Below are 19698 nucleotides of genomic sequence, written 5' to 3'. Positions count from 1 at the left end.
CAATAGAAACAACCGTCCAGTTTCTTACGCTTCTTGTTCTCAATGTCGCCATTAAATATGTAACCTCATACTATCTTGGTTTTTCCAGGAGTACACAAAACTTTGTCAAAATCGGAAGAATATACCGTTTAAACTTTATCATGCTTATGTGTTAAAAAGGAAATTAAATGGAAGAAGTCCTTATAGAAACCTGTAGGCACTCAAATAGAAAAATAAATCGTTCTTAACCAACTGGCAGTCTTGTATCTAAGCCACATTGTCTTGTTACCTGTGATCAATTGTTAACAAGATATGAAATATTTCAAACTTAACTAGTTCATTATACAATATCGGGTTTAGCTACTGTGCTACAAGACAATGTAAAGACCGAAAAAACCCAGTTAACTGTCCTACATTTACAATTTAGTTGAAACATGTTTGAAGTAAACATTTCTTGTGTTACTCTGAAATCACAGTACATAAGAAATCTAATATGCTGTGTACTTTTTTTTCATGATTTCTTTCATTATGAGACCTGCATTACCTGGCAGGTGTGTGCTTAAATATATTTATTTTGTTCTGGATCAGTTATGTCTCACGCTAAGTGGTATTATCGGTCAAAGGTAAATAGATAGAACGAAGGCTCTACGTCACACAAACGCTTGTGCGGCTGGGACTTCTCCATTGCACACAACTGCGATTATGTAATATTTTACGCTTACTTACCACTATGTTCTACTTGTTGAACTGGTTATTTGAGTAAGAGGTGATTGTCGTTGTCTTTGAGGATATTGAACCTCGCTATATCCGGACCTACTGCCAGTGTAACATATTAAGAAATCGCATATACTTTTCTAAATACACTTCACAGAAAATAAGATGGATTTTAACGCACTTGATCCACAAGAAAGAGAAAAACTGCTCAGTGATTTACGGAGCAAGAAGTGCCCTATATATGATGAATGCATGATGCCGAAGTTTCCAACGATGATGCCCGACCCAGTAAAGCAAATGGAGGCGATACGGAACTTTGACTCTAGAGAATCAGATATATTGCTTTGTACATTTCCTAAAGCAGGTAAGCTGTTCTTCACTTGGGTAGATTTAGCAAAGTCATTTATTGAAAGGAGCCTTTATTGTTGATAATGTTCTATGTTTATATGTTATAGGGACACACTAGGTACACGAGATCGTGTTGATGATAAAACAAGGTTATGTTGATGTTTGTATGTTATAGGGACACACTGGGTACACGAGATCGTGTCGATGATCTTACAAGAAGGAGCCCAGTACACAGAAGGTCATAAGGGTAACGTAATGATGGAAGCTGTAGACCTTGACCAGCTGAGCGATCAACCCTCCCCACGTTTTATCAATACCCATGTCGCATTTCGTCACATCCCGAAGAAGCATGTCGATAACGGCTACAAAATTATCCACGTATTAAGAAACCCGAAAGATGTAATGGTGTCACTATACAATCACGCTAAGAATGACCCATGTACCGCATGCACAGAGGAAGACTTCCCCGGGAAATGGGACGACTATATTCAGGATATGTGTGAGAACAAACACAGTACGTAAGAAGTTTTGTCAGGAGTGACAACATTTCAAAGGCAAACGTAGTCATAGAATCAGTATTTAGAACGATTGAAACAGCTAGGAGTTATAGTAAAAGTAAGAATCAAATCTTGAATAATGAGGACTTGTATGTTATATTATCCCAGGGGCCTGTAACAATGTTTCTGGATAATGAGGACTTGTATGTTATATTATCCCAGGGGCCTGTAACAATGTTTCTGGATAATGAGGACTTGTATGTTATATTATCCCAGGGGCCTGTAACAATGTTTCTGGATAATGAGGACTTGTATGTTATATTATCCCAGGGGCCTGTAACAATGTTTCTGGATAATGAGGACTTGTATGTTATATTATCCCAGGGGCTGTAACAATGTTTCTGGATAATGAGGACTTGTATATATTATCCCAGGGGCCTGTAACAATGTTTCTGGATAATGAGGACTTGTATGTTATATTATCCCAGGGGCCTGTAACAATGTTTCTGGATAATGAGGACTTGTATGTTATATTATCCCAGGGGCCTGTAACAATGTTTCTGGATAATGAGGACTTGTATGTTATATTATCCCAGGGGCCTGTAACAATGTTCTGGATAATGAGGACTTGTATGTTATATTATCCCAGGGGCCTGTAACAATGTTTCTGGATAATGAGGACTTGTATGTTATATTATCCCAGGGGCCTGTAACAATGTTTCTGGATAATGAGGACTTGTATGTTATATTATCCCAGGGGCTTGTAACAATGTTTCTGGATAATGAGGACTGATGTTATATTATCCCAGACTCTGTATAATGAGGACTTGTATGGAAATTATCCCAGGGGCCTGTAACAATGTTTCTGGATAATGAGGACTTGTATGTTATATTATCCCAGGGGCTTGTAACAATGTTTCTGGATAATGAGGACTTGTATGGTATACCATACTCGGGGCCTGTAACAATGACCCTGAATAATGAGGACTTGTATGGTATATTATTTTCAGGGGCCGGTAAGAATGTTTCTGGATAATGAGGGTTTGTTTAGTTTACAATAACTAGTAAAGGGGACCAATGAAATACCAGAAATTCACCAGCCTCAGAAAAGTCGCCGATATTTGGCCATAATTAATCATTTTTTTACATCTTTGGTACCAAAATGATCCAAAATAATCATTTACCGCCATGAAAAACAAAATTGGAAAAACAACAAACTTAAGGACCTCTTTCACGAACAATGGAATTTTGCCTACGACCCGATATAATCCAAACCATGTGGTATTTATAGCACCCCAATACACTCCCCTGAAATAGCACTTAAAAATTCAAAAAACCCATAGGGCCTGAATTATTATAGATTTTTTGACATTTACTGAGTGTGTAAGGTAAGGTTCATAACAAGGCAAGGGTTCATTGCAAGGCTTCTTATAACCACTTTTTTGCTCATTGGAGTCTATTTGTCATTTAAAGCAAACATTATTTGTCAAATTTGGCATAAGTTATGATCAATTAAATAAATAAAAATGTGATTTTTTCTTGATTTTTAGAACAAAGTTTGATCTTAGGAGGAGTGTTTCAAACTCTTCCGGTTATCAGTGTACCCAAACGCTTTTAATTTAATTTGGCCCCTTATATTTGCTGTTCTTAGCCAAAAAATTGAAAAAATCGTGACCAATAAGTTTGTCAATAAGCAGCTTAATTGCGTGGAGTCAGAATCTCGAAAGTGACGTCATGTAATTGATATGATGTTGTAATATATTTCTTATCTTTGTTCTTCAAAATATGAAACAGAGATAAAGAAAGTTTAGAGATGACATTGGATAAAGACATCTTTGCAAGTAAAGTAAGAGGCTTGGAGGGCCCGTTTCAGTTATTTCGATCAAGTCTCTTAGAAAACATATTCAGTATGCACAATAAAGTTACACATTTCGTTATGAACGTCTTCTAAGTAGAATAACACACTATTTACTTGTGTGCACCTCATTCCATTTGACTTTATTTCGTTAGATATATCTGGTAAATTTGTAGTTGCAAAAAAGAGTAATACTATTTGTAAAACTGTATCTTTTGACTGTCATCTTTTGATGCATGAATATATGATCAGCTGTTGAAGTGAAAATGGGTCGGAGAACATAACCATTACATGTCTGGCGGTTTAATGTGCTCAGTGCCAGATATAGTTGCAATGTTTTCTACTAAACAAAGACATTAAAACTGAAGGTTTATTAAAGATCTGAATGTATGTATATAATCCCCTATATAAATATTCAGTAAGAAAGTAGTTCCAACGCACGCAAAAACATAGTTTATTTCCGCACGGCCAGAATACAGCAAAAGTATATGTAGCAGCTGTATTCCGTTTACGGAAGCCCATGCAGTTTCAAGATAAAGATGGTTATACTGTTGAAATCCATAAAATTGTGGAAAATGATTAACGATATTAAGCAAATTGTCATACTTTTGTAATTCATATCTTAGTCACCATGCTGAATTAGCAAAATAACATTTTTTCCCCAGAAACTTATTTTTTTATATAAAAATCTTGTAAAAAGTGGCAGTAATAACATTATACAAATAAGCCTCCTTGAAGAAACACCTCTGTAAAAATTAAATTAAGTCCAAAAATGTATCATTGTTGACTGTCATTGTCAGTATATGATTCTGTGTTTACAGGCGCACACCTGGCTATCAATATATTTTGAATACTTGTAACATTTGAACCATTGAATTCTTGAATTTCTTCATTAAGTTTGTGGCAAGTATGGGAGATGTATGCATAAATCCAAGTTGCAAGATTCGATTTAAGAATTGTGGTAAGGCAAGAAAAAATCATCAAGGAGCCTAGAATCCCCACAAAATCGTTGGCTGAAAAATGTTCTCAAGAAAGATGGGGTGATTGTAGAAGTTGGCAGTAATATTTGTAAGAGATGTTACACACAATATCTAAGGAAAAGACCCTATCCTGAGGAGGAGGAGGAGGAGGAGAAGGGGGAGGAGGAGGAGTGTAGTCAGGAATCGCAGTCCAATAGTTGTTCGGTGAATAACGCAATTGATGCGAATTTGCAAAATCACATAAGTATATCTCCAATGCCATTATTCCTTAATATCACTGATATTAAGTATGCTTCATCTACACATCGCAAATGTTCCATATGTTTACAGTATGATGATTTATGTGTTGCTATACCTAAGTCTGTCCGCCATATTTTGATAATTTAAAAATTCATATGGTGCCCTCCGGATGCACGTATCTGCCCGCAACACCTAATTGGCACTAACTTGCATCCGGATATTGAGTGATCTTTGAGTAATCGAGAACCTCTACAAGCCAAGATCATGAACATCATATCAATCACATGATGTCAATTTCGAGATTCTGACTCCACGCAATTAAGCTGCTTATTGACAAACTTATTGGTCACGAATTTTTTCAATTTTTTGGCTAAGAACAGCAAATATAAGGGGCCAAATTATATGAAAAGCACTTGGGTGCACCGAAACCGGAAGAGTTTGAAACACTTCTCCTAAGATCAAACTTTGTTCTAAAAAATCAAGGATACATCACATTTTTCTTTATTTAATTGATCATAACTTTTTTCTGATGCCAAATTTGACAAATAATGTTTGCTTTAAATGACAAATAGATTCCAATGAGCAAAAAAGTGGTTATAAGAAGCCTTGCAAAGAACCCTTGCCTTGTTATGGCATTTCTGAACCTTACCTTACACACTCAGTAAATGTCAAAAAATCTATAATAATTCAGGCCCTATGGGTCTTTTGAATTTTTAAGTGCTATTTCAGGGGAGTGTATTGGGGTGCTATATATGCCACATGGTTTGAATTAAATCGGGTCGTAGGCAAAATTCCATTGTTCGTGAAAGAGGTCCTTTACTCATCTTTCGCTCAGTGTGAAATTCCCCGATTTGATATGTCTTTCAATGTCAAATAAGGCTGGTGTAAGTGAAAAATCCATTGAAATGTATTTAATTCACTTTTAGGTGACATTTTTGGGTCATATATATACGTATTCTAGCTTGTATGTTACATTTCCAGTTAAAATGCCAGACAACCTACTTCTTTTTGTGCAGTACTCTATTCAAATCAGCCATTGGTGTTGGTTTTACCAAAGTAGGAACAGGGCAATTTAATTTTTCAAAGGACATATTTGATTTTCGATTTCATTTATTGACTTATCATATACTGCTGCAACAGTATTATGCCATAAACAACAATGTGATAGCCATAGTTGTACTAAAAGCAAAGATATACAAGTCATGTCAACAATGTTATACTTATAATAACAGCTTTATAATGATGCGAACGATGTAAAATGATTTAGTGAAGTTATAGCAATGATGCAGAATTAATAGTACCGTTGCATTAGTTGAATAAGCATCAGATTTGTCACAATAACATAGAAATACATTAGTAGACTCGTTGATTCTGCACATGTTCCCCAGCCTACGGTGTTTACATGTCGCAGTTCGATTCGATATCCAAGGGCCTGGTCCAATGTCAACGATTTTTGTTCAAGAAGTCGTCAGCTTACGGGCAAACTCGTAACAAAAGGTTTCAAAAAATGCAGGATAATGAAATTTAAATAGATGTTTGACAGTTGTAATAGGGAAATTTAGAAATTTTCTATTTCAATGTGCAATATGAACCTGGACGTATGCTTGTTAGTTTCCCTGTTGTGTTTCTTGTTATGTCTTGTTGTAATCTTAGAAAGTAACATTACTTACACGCATCATTCAAGATTTACTTTACGTTGATGAAGCAAAAGATGCTCACTCTTTCGGAACACATGGTCCTATTCTTCTGGTCCTTTTTCAGGAGTCTCCGTATAACTACCCCTTTTTAAAAAATGTTCATTAATATACTCTAGTTTTTTCTTATTTTCTTGTTCATATATATGTACTTTGTTTTTTTAATTAGCATACGTATTCCTTAGATATCATTATATATTCATTCTTCATCAAATCAATCGTATATGCTAGTTTGTATATTTTCCAGATTTTTATGGAGGTTTCTTCTACTACGAACGAGAATGGGAGAAGGCTAAACAGACAAAGGCGGTAACAAATGTCCATACTGTGTTCTACGAAGATTTGAAAAAGGTATCGCCCTGACTATAGTGCGATGTAATATTATTGTTTTTTTTATTATTATTATTATTCCATCTCCTACACGGTGTGAAAACTTAAGTCTACAGCATCAATGGCAAGTCATAGAATGACGAAACAATTGCATGATGCAGTTCGATTAATTATGTGACTCTACTGCATTTTATGTATATTTGTAATGAAAGGTGACATCTAATTGTGTTTTGTGGATCTTTTTATACTGTCAACTACTTTTCTCTCTCTGTTTAACAAGCAACATTTCTTCCAGAATCCAGTTACAGAAGTGGAACGGCTTGCAGCCTTTTTGAACAAAGAATTAAGCCCCCAAGTTATGGAAGATATTGTCGACAAATGTTCATTTACCAAACTTGCAGACGCTACAACTACCGGCAAAAAAGGGGAAGATCTCACACCTAAGTTTTCACTGAACAAACAAAATTTTATCTTCAGAAAAGGTATTTGCTCATGGCACCATATAAAAATCAACGATTTTCAACGCGGATGATCTAAATCACTGCAGTTCTTTGCAAATTCGTGATTTGTTCATTTGATACATTTCTTTATTTCCTTACATATTCACAGGTACAGTAGGAGACTGGAAAAACTGGTTTACTGTCGCTCAGAATGAAATGTTCGACCAGATGCTTGAAAGGGAGCTGAAAGATTCAAATTTACAGTTTACTTATACATGGTAAAGCGTGTGAAAGTTATATTTGCAGGGCATTATCATAAACATTATAAAGAACATGACAGTTTATCAACTTCACGAATATTATAATATTATTATTATTATGATAAAGAGTATAACAATGGGCATTCTAATAAAGATTTTTCCACGTGAAGAATAATAAGATAAGAAAGGCAATAACAATGTATCAAGTTCATAAGCATTAATGTTATAAAGAGCGTCATAATTTAATCAATTCAGGAGGAAACGCCCATTTCACTAACCACAAGGCCATCCACAAATGAACCATGAAGTCCAACCACGTCAAATAATAAACATAAAACAATTTGAGTTTATTAAAATATATTTAAGCAGGTGCTATTTTGTAGTAGACTAGATGGTATAGAATAGTATGCTTCGCAGTTAGAATATTTTTCAAATTTAGCTTTGCTCTTTAAATCACATCTCTCTAGTGATAGAAATGAATATAGATTATATATATATAGATGATATAATAGTTTAGCTTTAATGTAATATTATCATCATACGTGTATCTATATGGACTACTATAAATTAATCTGAATCTGTTTGAACTAATAACACATTTTCATTACAATATTCACAACAATTTTGGACAACATCTACCAACTGATTTTGTGAATTTAATGAGTGATATTTAGGTATAATGTGACTCAGATATGTTTAACTTATAAGCAATTAAAGAAGAAAAGTGTTTTTGTTTCAAGTCAAAAGCCGCATGAGCATAAAACTGTGTCTGCTAGATGATACTTGTGGAGGCCATAATCTTACTACATTCTGTAAATCTGGAGCAATATTATCAGATTTATTGAATATTGATAGAAAAAACAGTATTAAATCGAAGTCAATTTTTAGGCAAATAGAGGTTCAAACTCTCAAACAGTACGAGTTACGGTTATGTAGATTTGGCGAAATTATTTCTTTCAAATTGATGTATAATTCTATATATTATTTCAAACCTTGTGTTCTTCGGTGCTCACATAGAATCTACTCTAATTCTTTGTACAATATTTCACGCTAATTATTTTACAACACAACACTAGCATAATTAAGAAATATGAAATACGTACATGTTTTTTAATGTTTTTCCGTTAAATGTTTTTCTGCCATTCTTTGTAACTGAAACTTTCATCTTAGATCTATGCTAAATATTACATAAATTACCAGCGCAGTGTTAATTGTTTGTCATCGATTACTGTATACGACGATTCATCATCAGTTTTATAACATTAGATACATGATCAATTATATCATAAATAACATATTAGATCAGTGATCCCCGGGGAATTCCTGTGTTTACAGATCGTCAGTTGATCCACATTCCTCCTTACAGTTGTAATTTATGTAACAGGTCTCCGTACAACGCTCTGTCAAATGCTTTGCTTCTTCAAATTGATCAGGGCTTTAAAGTATAATGTGATAATTTTAGTTTATTGACGGGAGGATCTACAGGAATGAATCATGATTGATGTTTAGTAAATGTATTATCATTTATAAGGTTGTGATAGTATTTGGATATTTTTTTCTGTATTTTGCTAAAACTGAAAGTGATAGATTTAGGCAAATATTTTGATGTTTATTTGATAAGCATTTTCCTTTTTATAAATAGCATCTCTATTTGCAAATTTCAAACAAACGGTGATAACTCTTGTGCTAATTGATTTATCTAAAAAGAAGCGAGAGAGAGCTCAATTCAAACATTATCTCATTAACTATATCATCAGATCCAGTTGGTTTTTTTAGTTTCAGTATCAAAATTTTAACTCTAACATTATGTTGTGGTCTTTTGGAGGATTATTTATAAAACCTGGAACAATGATAGAAAAGGTAGATATAGAAAAAGTCTTTAAGGCATTCAGCTATGACAAAACAAAAGATAACGATGGGTAAAAGAATCTTCATGTTTAAAATAGTCTTATTTGCAATGTTCACAACATCTTCTGCTTTTTTCTATCATTTGCTTGAAAAGAGCATTTTTGTTAAATTTCTGTAACTCTTACTGGCGAGCCCTAAAAGGACGATATACCTGTATTATATAGGTTAACTCTACCGTATCTAACTCAAAATTTGTATGAAAGCTTCCATTCACATGTCTCTTGTACAACTTTTAAGTTTCTTGTCTGTCTTATCTATAATTTCATTTTCATCAAGGTGAAGGTTTTGCTATGAAATACAGAGAAGATCAATTTACCTCGCTGGAAATTATGTAAGCTATATATTTGGAGTATTCACCAAAAAGTTAAAATCCACTGACGCTTGTTCATATTCTTTGGATGTGTTATATAATGTTGATGATGAAAGATGGCCAAATGACCACAATAAAATGCAGATTTTATGAACGGTGTTGTCAACAATCTATATAAATGACTGTAAAAAGTCGATAGTGTGGGGGAAATATGGTGCTGTATTAATTATTCCTGTGAAAGTACAAGGAAAATACACATTTAAGTCGAGTCTCCCGACCAGGAATAGAACCAGTGTCTTTGGTGTGACAATCGAACGGCTCCTCTACCAACTGAGCCAAAGAAGCATGCTCGGCCAGCTGAGTGATAGAGACCATATTTAACACTATATACAAGCCACACCAACCCGTCAGCTGAGTGACAGAGACTGTATTTAACACTATATACAAGCCACACCAACCCGTCAGCTGAGTGACAGAGACTGTATTTAACACTATATACAAGCCACACCAACCCGTCAGCTGAGTGACAGAGACTGTATTTAACACTATATACAAGCCACACCAACCCGTCAGCCGAGTGACAGAGACTGTATTTAACACTATATACAAGCCACACCGACCCGTCAGCTGAGTGACAGAGACTGTATTTAACACTATATACAAGCCACACCAACCCGTCAGCTGAGTGACAGAGACTGTATTTAACACTATATACAAGCCACACCAACCCGTCAGCTGAGTGACAGAGACTGTATTTAACACTATATACAAGCCACACCAACCCGTCAGCTGAGTGACAGAGACTGTATTTAACGCTATATACAAGCCACACCAACCCGTCAGCTAAGTGAAAGATTGTATTTAACACTTTTTACAAGCCACACCAACCCGTCAGCTGAGTGAAGACTGTATTTAACACTTTTTACAAGCCACGCCGACCACTGTGGATAAGATACCTAGACACTTGACCAGGCAATGTTTTATTTTATCATTCTCAAGGATCACAGAAGGTTTTTACTGCCACAGATATGTCCTTTTGGTTTTTTTTTTTTTTTTTTTGTTAGTCATATGTCTGCAATTACATTGTGACAATTAAGAAACTTACAAGACTTGATGTGCCCGTTTTCCCAACAAATCTAAACATAGATTGTGAACACTAAAAACATATCTCTTAAAACAAATCATGATACAATCTTAAAAATCATTTGTTTTGTTACTAAATTTATGTGTAAATTTATTTGTATGCTATGCTCAACTGTAAAAACGGTAGCTGTATACTTGGTTGTGACACAGTAGCGCTTACATTATGACGACTTTTAATAAGATGTCAATACTAACGACAACAAGATACCTTACTATGTACTGATATACAAGTATTCTTTATCAGGATCAGTCATTGTGCGTGAATTTAGTGCAAAATGAAATTTACTGGAAAAAGTGTTTTTTTACATGATGTTAGAATCAATAAATTATTTCAATTTTGTAAAACTTTAGTCAATAAAGAGTATTTGAATTTCATATATAATGACCACGCATCACTTAAATACAAATGACCAAACATGCATTAACATATCGGACCCATCTGAACTCTGAGTGACAGAGAAATTTTTTTATATTTGATGGGAGACGGGTAACAAAAAATGCAAAAAAAATATCAAGCAAGGAGAGTTTTTTTATGAAGGGTCCTTAACATTGTGAAACCCTGTTCGTTAATTAGAATATTAATTTGCATCGTCGATATTCCAGGAGGCATGTTTACTATCACTCCAATGAAACATGGTATTGCAACATTTAAGATTCCATGTACGAGATCTTGTGGACAAGACCAGTGTGATCCTTTGCACATCAAACTAATCTTAATGTCGCATATATGTAAATTGTAATGGCTTTGAAGTTCGATGTCGCTCCTTTGTAATCTTCAGCCTATGATTAGTCATTTTTCTTTCTGTAAGAAATCAACCCGCTTCGCTGGTACCCCTGGAGTATCACCCATTTACTTTCGATTCCTAAATTTCACAAGAATTTTTATAAATAACGTTTATTACCGGCTCTTTCAACCAAGACTTTGTCAAAACTACTTACTTACACTCATAGCACTGTCAAATCTGATCTGAGTCACAGTCAAATTTTGATACTGTTTACTCCATAAGTGGAATAAATAGTAGGTGGATTTTAACACCCTATTCTAAAGACTATTTCTTCTAAAACAATTGATTTTTTCATCACTGCAGCTCACACAATTTTTCACTTATAATGACAGTTTTCTTTAACAAGAAATGTAAACGGCAGTACAAATATAAAGTTGTAAACCATACTGAAGTGTATTTCAAGAAAAGTACGTCCAAATCAAAGAAGAAATATACGATGGGTGAAATCATGAATATGACCGAGTTTCTGATCGACAACATCTTCGTCGAGTTTGGTGGTAAGATCTTCCGAACGACTATTGGCTCACCTATAGGAATTAATTGCACATCATGACATCAAGGTATTGTCTTGGTTAGAAAGTTAAAAGAATGAGATTGTAAGAAGTAGGATGATACGTAAATGAAAGTAATTGGGAGAAATTCTTAAGAAAAGAAAAAGTGGAGCAAATTGGTAGGGATAGGAAATGACGAAGAACGATTTGGTACAGTAAGTATCAGAACACAGAAATAGGACTTGTTTGCACGTGGAAACATTATGTCGAGAGATATTGTTAGTATGGATGCTGGGGAAATTGAAAAGGTCGGAAAATTGTGTGTAACGGTGATAATGACTCACAGTGTGGTACGTACTGCATAACATACTTATAGATACATATTTTAGATTAACATAGTTTACAAATCTGAATGCTGTGAACGTGTTTTTTCCTTGCATCTGCGACCTTCGTTTTCGCATGTGAGTCCTGAATAAATCATTCTCTTGTGGATAAGAGCTCAGTCAGTATATCTTCTGTCAATTGTGTCCTGTATTGACCTAGTAAGTTATCTATAGGTCCAATGGTAAAAAGGCTGGTATCTCACGTGACATGAAATATTTTTCCTATCTTAATCTTGTCCCAAGGTAATCATGTCGTGATATGTATAACAGGATAACCGCCATTTTGACAAGAGGTGAAACTCTCTTCATTCAGTAAGTCTCAGTTTAACTAAGTATTTCCGGTTATCATCTATTTCACTTACATGGTACAATATACAAAAACATTCTTTGTTCTTGACGAATATCAGTCCTATTTGATCGATCGGAGTGACCGTTTTGATATTTGTAACGAGTGCACAGCCGGAGAAATTTATTAAAGCTTACATCCTAAGTGATGAAACAGGACTACATTTTATTCATAAAAACAAACAAACATTCATCGATACCAGAATAAACTTGGGTCCCTTCCTATCAGCATATTCGTTAGTTTTAATCATCTAACATAATATAATTTGACTCCACAGGAAAAAAGATGGATTTATCTTTACTTGATTCAGAGGAAACAGAAAAAATGGTCAACTATCTACGAAGCAAAAAGCACCCTGTATACGATGGTTGCATGTTTCCGAAATTTCCGACGTTATTAGATGGCCCTGAACAACATATGGAGGCGATCCGGAACTTCGACTCTAAAGAAACAGATATACTACTGTGTACATTTCCTAAATCAGGTAAGCTGGTTTAAACACATCAAAACACAAGCAGGAACTTCGACTCTAAAGAAACAGATATACTACTCTGTACAAACACATCCAAACACAAGCAGAGGTATTCGTTAAAACAAAAATGTTGTAATTTTTATTTGCCTAATATTTTATCACTGTGTGCTACAACTTGTAGGAAATCGATTTGAGTGGGACATAGAAAATAGCTAGCAGTAATTTTCAATAATAATATACTGACATATCCAAACTTGTTACACTTTGTTAAGAGGCCTTTAACAAAACAATAAGTAACTTAACGAAGAAATAGTGTCGATGATAGAACAATGTCATGCTAAGGTTTGTATGTCGGTAATAAAGCAAGGTTTCATTTCAACTAATCTTATTGACAAAAGGTGTTAATGCCAATATGGATTGAATGATAGACAAAGCTTATATAAATGTTCTCCACTTAGTCGCCATAATAGAACAGATTTATTAATTTACACTAGTATTTTCACAAGATTGAAACGGAATTAACACAAAACAATTAATACAGAAACACAATTGATAAAGGGAGATAACTCTCAATTGCCACGCACACTATACACATGTATATAGACATTAATACAGTTACACCATTTTTATAAATAACTTTATACATTCCATTATAAAAAGTCTTCTACAGGTATAGCCTAAAAGTCCTTTTGCCGAAAATGTAAACAACTGATAGATATAAAACATCTTATTTAATTCAGTCATCAATAGGATATGTATATTATGTATGAATCAACAGTCATGCTCAACCAGCCTTTACTATATTTGTCTTTATAGATAAGAATATATAATTATGTAAAATGAATTTCGGTGCTACACCTACATCCTGGCTTTCTTAGTAATATACGTATTAAAGCGACGTGATTTTTCAATGAAATTGTGTATATCATTAAGTAAAAGTTTGTAGGTCCATCACAAACAGGACAGCCTTGTAAAACATTTATATCTATATGATTAGGATTTCCGTAACTACTAGGGGAAATAAGATAACAAAACTCTTTGGTTATCATATGAAGGACATTCCAGAACGTAGTGAGCCATTGTTTCAAATTCATTGTTAGTTGTACATAATGGTGAAGTAAAAAGTCTGGTTTGCCTTAAAGGGTAAGGATTCTCTGTTGAATTGTTTATGTAAACATATTATTTATTGTTTTGCCTGATCATGCATAATTTTGTACATTTATACATGTTTGTGCTTGTTTCTTCTTACAGATAGTGTTTCCCAACCCAGTTCTTTGTATATTTTTTGTGTGTAGTCCTAGATCTCATCCTCGTAATGACCCGTGCTGCTTTTAGTTGTACTTATTCGAGAAGATATTTGTCCTGTTGTGTACAATTGTCCCAAATTACATCTGCATGTTCCAAAACCTGTTTAAAATATCATACATAAACTGTGACTAGTGATTTTCTATTGATTGTAGTTTTCAAATGTTAAGAACGTTGAGTCAATTATAGGCTTTTGTATATATGTTTTGTATGTTTTTTTTCAATGTTGCATCTTTTTACAGAGAAAGACCTAAGTGCTGGTATGATTTGCTTGTTGTGGAAAGATGTTGGTGGATGACAGGTGTATTGTTTTCTTGAATAAAAAACCTGATTTTGTTTAGTTAGTGTTAACATTAATATCCCAGACAGTTGCCCATAAAGAGATTGTGCAGCCTGTACTGATCCCTGAGGAACTCCGGCATTTACATTTTGTATCCAAAGTCTTACTGATTTCATAAAAATAAATCTAAGCCCCTTCCCTTTATCCATATAACTAACGAGTTAATTATAAATAAATAAAAACTGATAGACAATAGAATCACAAGGAGTAAAGCCATATTGATGTTGTGAAATGATTTTATTTTCAATCAGACAGTTATAAAGATATTTGAAGATGATTTTTTCGAAAAGTTTACTAAAACATGAAGTTATAGAAATTGGTCTATACTTCGATACGTCATTAACTGAATTATTTCCTTTATAAATAGCATTAATATTTGCTTGTTTCTAACTTATAATGTAGGTATCATTCCTGCTTTTAATGTTTTGTTAATAAGCAGCATGAGATGTAATTTAAGAGAAGCATGAAGATTTTTTTACAATTTTGGGAATAATACCAACAGGGCCAGGAGGTTTAGCAGTGCTGAGAATTATGATTTGGTCAGAAACAACTTGTTCAGTGACTTGTATATTTGTAAATGAATATTGGGTGTTAGGTTGTGCTGTCTGAGGTATTTGTAAAATGGTTATTGAAAAGTTTTGGTCAGTTGGGTGATGGATTAGTTGATTGGTAGATTTAAGAGGAGGAATGGAAGACGATTTGTTAGAAAAAATCTTGTAATGGATTTAGCTTCCAACGTTTATTATTTTCCCACACAATTTGCCTTTGCATCACGAATGAAGTCAATAGTTTCATTTCGTAAGATTCGAAATTTTTCCTAAATACTAAATACTATACGATATTTACTAATTTAGCTTTTCTGTGTGTTCTATATTTCTGTTTGTATGTTATAGGAACACACTCGGTACACGAGATCATGTCAAAAACAGAATTAGATTATTGTATCAATGTTAATGTCTGTATGTTTAGGCACAAACTGGGTATATGAAACCGTGTCGATGATCCTTCAAGGAGACAGCCAATACACTCAAGACACTAAAGTCAACAGAATGATGGAAACTATTAATCTAGACCAGCTGAGCGATCAACCCTCCCCACGTTTTATCAATACCCATGTCGCATTTCGTCACATCCCGAAGAAGCATGTCGATAACGGCTACAAAATTATCCACGTATTAAGAAACCCGAAAGATGTAATGGTGTCGCTATACAACCACTGTAGAAATGACCCATGTGCCGTATGTATAGAGGAAGACTTCCCCGGGAAATGGGACGACTTTATACAGGATATGTGTGAGAACAAACACAGTATGTATGAAGTTTTGTCTGGAAGCAAAACATACAGTCGCATCAACTGGTGTTTTGACAGCACGATTTTAGGAGTAGTAGTTGTGTTGTAGTAGTAATATTGTTGATGTACGTACAATACTGTTATGCTATTAACAATGTTTCAGTGATAATAACAATGTAGTAATGATAGATAAATTGTATTAAAGATAGTTATAATGTAGAAGTGATATTAAAAATATGATAATTATAGTAACACTGTAGTAGTGACAGTAAAAATGTAGTTTTGATAGTAACAATGTAGTAATAATAGTAACAATGTAGCAATGATAGTAACAATGTAGTAATGATCGAAACAATGAGAATATAGAAGCGACAGCAACAAAAAAATGACAAATTGTTGTTTTTGTGATGTATTGATTCAATCATGTCGGTCATGGATGATATGATGTTTTCCAGATTTTTATGGAGGTTTCTTCAACTACGAACGAGAATGGGAGAAGGCTAAACAGACGAAGGCGGTAACAAATGTTCATACTGTGTTCTACGAAGATTTGAAGAAGGTATCACTAGGTCTACTAATATTTTTCATATTCCAACTGCTTTTTAAGTATCTGTGCAATTAATTTCTCTTCGCTGTCTGTTAATTAAGTAACATTTCTTCCAGAATCCAGTTGCAGAAGTGGAACGTCTTGCAGCCTTTTTGAACAAAGAATTAAGCCCCCAACTTATGGAAGACATTGCCGACAAATGTTCATTTACCAAACTTGCAGAGGCCACCAGGTCCGGCCAAAAGGGGGAAGATATGGTGGCCAAATTTTCTGAGAACAAAACAAACTTCATATTCAGAAAAGGTAACTCTTCATGGTACCATGTAATATCAGGCCAATTTGACCTTAACGGTCATCTGAGTTCAAAACCCCACGTATTCAGGTATTTTTGTTTTTGTAGTCGAATTGCATACATATGATGACCATCCTATGTGTGAAAAATGTTTGCCAAAAGACCTCATGGTGTGAAAATATGAGCAGTTTTTACAAAAAAGGTATATAAAATTCTAATTTTTAAGAAGATAAAAAAAAACCGAAATCTCATCGCAGTAAAATGAGTACCTAGGAGGAATAAGTGATTCTTCTATTCACAAATAAAGTGTTTGCTAGATTTACGTGTTTTCATTTCGGATATATAACGTACCAAGAAACATTCAAATATGTTTGAAACCTACAATAAAAAATTAATTTAAGATATCGAGAGCTATTGAAAAAATGGTCTTTTTTGGATTTTCACAAAATTTTTCATTTATCATTTATGAAACACTGCTCTATATGTGGCTATTTTAAGTATATAATATGATAAGTTTTAGAGAATTTTGTATTTATATAATTTTACTACTTTCAATTTACTTCTCACATTTACATTTACTAACAAATAATATTTTAACGTCTGAGTTAAATTTGAAAAGCAATTCATATTTAGTTCACATCATGATTTTTTAAATACATAAAGTATAACTTTATATAACAATCGAATTGACAATAGTCAATTTCCACACAAAAAAGTCTCAATCCCATGTTGAAATAATTACTAGATAAAAGCTGTAATTGAATGCTAACTGACAAAAAATAGCCTTAATCATGTAGAAGTTAGTCACTTTTTTATCTACACAGAAACCGCCAAATTGGAAAACTGACAATGGGTCAGGGCTTGCAAAAATACAAAAAAAAATATAATTTTTTATCCGGAAATGTGATTTGTATTTTAGCTGATTTATTTGTGATTTATAAAGTAAATTGAGTTAACAAAATACACACAAAACACTGTAGATTAATGAAAGCACTTTGACCAAATCAGCTTTTGACGTTGGATGAAGTGATAAAATGTGGCCACGTTACCTACAGTTATCATAACTTTACATAGCTTTGCAATGTGCATTAATTGAAATGAACAGTAACACACAGGGCATGTTATATCTGTATCAATATACAGAAGATAAGTCATGCAAAATACCCCCAAGTGAAACACAATCTGACATTGAAAGAATGATAGAATGGAACTTTGAGCTCTGAGTTCGTGCGATAATTTTGTGTTCCTCTTTAGCTCTTGTCTGTCATTCGACTAGGATTTTTTTATGATGTTCCTTGGTCCCTTAGAAAATTTAGTTGGCAGTCATGTATTGAGCGGGTCAGTATTTGTACATCTCCCCACTGCTTATAATATTAGCTGAAAATATTCGTGATAAGTTATGCAACTTCATCGAGTTTTATGCTAAAATCTTAGTTAATATCCCGACAAAACAGAATAAGACACCTAGACACCGCTTGCCATCGGGCCAACTGATAATGTTCCTGCATTCTGATTTGATACTCATTTATTCACAGTCATCACAGCTATTGTTTATATACAATGAATTTTAAAGCCATGTATTTGTTCTTATCAGTTCGACCTCTAGACATGAGGTTGGCTATTGGAAAACATGATATGACCACTGTAAAAATTCTTTCCAAATGCGTAATTGTTCATTTGATACATTTCTATGTTTCCTTACATATTCACAGGTACAGTAGGAGACTGGAAAAACTGGTTCACCGTCGCTCAGAATGAAATGTTCGACCAACTGCTGGACAGGGAGCTGAAAGATTCGAACTTACAGTTTACATATACATTGTAAAGAGACAAAGTTTGGCTGGACTTTGTGAGCCAAAAATACATCATAAAGACAGTTGTGATTTTATAATAAAACTAACAAAGGCAAAACCGTTATCGTTTTTAAACAACTTTGAACACCCACTAAATCAACATCTAGAGCTAATAAACATATAGACTATTGAGAATACCATTACATAGCCTTGTAGATACTGCCGATGGACTCTAATTCCCCGCGATTTGCCGTTACCTGCCTGCCACGTTTGAATTTACTCAAATAGTGGCACGGTTCAGAAAATACATATATACTTGACGCTGTTCTAAAATTATGCATGAAAATTACGAAATTTATCTGATTATGGGGCTATTGCATATTCCTTTCTTGATTTTGACTTTTATTTTGATCACTTTGGATTTTCCTTAGTTGCCTGCTAGGCTTCAAAATTTAGGTCATTGGCATCGCTGACGTGTCCTAAAAGGACAAAACAGCTGTTAGATGCAGTTTAATTCATTATTTGGTTTTACTGTATCTCACTCTGAATTATAAACAGTTTCTATTCACTTGTGTGTCTTTCGTAAATCTTTTATCATCAACACGATATCGTGTATCTAGTTTGTCCCTATAACATACAAACATGACCTTGTTGTATCATCGACACGATCTCACTCAGACAAATGGAATGTTTTCCAAACATTTCATCGAACTGCATTTCTCAAACCCCATGTGCTGATTTTGTCTGTCTCAAACCCTATGTGTTGTGTTTTGTCTGTCTCAAAACCCTATGTGTTGTGATTTTGTCTGTCTCAAACCCCATGTTTTGTGATTTTGTCTGTCTCAAACCCCATGTATTGTGATTTTGTCTGTCTCAAACCCCATGTGTTGTGGTTTTGTCTGTCTCACATCCCATGTGTTGTGATTTTGTCTGTCTCAATCCCCATATGTTGTGA

The 19698-nt window shown here is 34.1% G+C and overlaps 2 protein-coding genes across 2 annotated transcripts; both read left to right on the top strand.

The window, feature by feature from the left end:
- The first annotated feature begins 749 nt into the window (after window positions 1-749).
- LOC132562172 (sulfotransferase 1B1-like) lies at window positions 750-9709 on the top strand. Its single transcript, XM_060226903.1, has 5 exons — window positions 750-1057; window positions 1217-1555; window positions 6555-6658; window positions 6933-7119; window positions 7247-9709. The coding sequence occupies exons 1-5, from the start codon at window positions 859-861 to the stop codon at window positions 7357-7359; spliced, it is 942 nt and encodes a 313-aa protein (XP_060082886.1). The 5' UTR covers window positions 750-858; the 3' UTR covers window positions 7360-9709.
- A 2955-nt stretch (window positions 9710-12664) lies between these two features.
- On the top strand, window positions 12665-18775 carry LOC132562188 (sulfotransferase 1B1-like). Its single transcript, XM_060226920.1, has 6 exons — window positions 12665-12669; window positions 12981-13187; window positions 15790-16128; window positions 16567-16670; window positions 16775-16961; window positions 18663-18775. Exons 2-6 carry the CDS (start codon window positions 12989-12991, stop codon window positions 18773-18775), a joined length of 942 nt encoding a protein of 313 aa, XP_060082903.1. The 5' UTR covers window positions 12665-12669; window positions 12981-12988.
- Window positions 18776-19698: the final 923 nt, after the last annotated feature.

This window comes from Ylistrum balloti, unplaced genomic scaffold (genome assembly GCF_031769215.1).
Source record: "Ylistrum balloti isolate Yb309-2 unplaced genomic scaffold, AGI_CSIRO_Ybal_v1 Utg371360, whole genome shotgun sequence".
In the NCBI taxonomy this organism is placed as follows: Eukaryota; Metazoa; Mollusca; class Bivalvia; order Pectinida; family Pectinidae; genus Ylistrum; species Ylistrum balloti.
The sequence above is the reverse complement of the archived record's forward strand: the minus strand, read 5'-3'. Positions and strand labels throughout refer to the sequence as shown.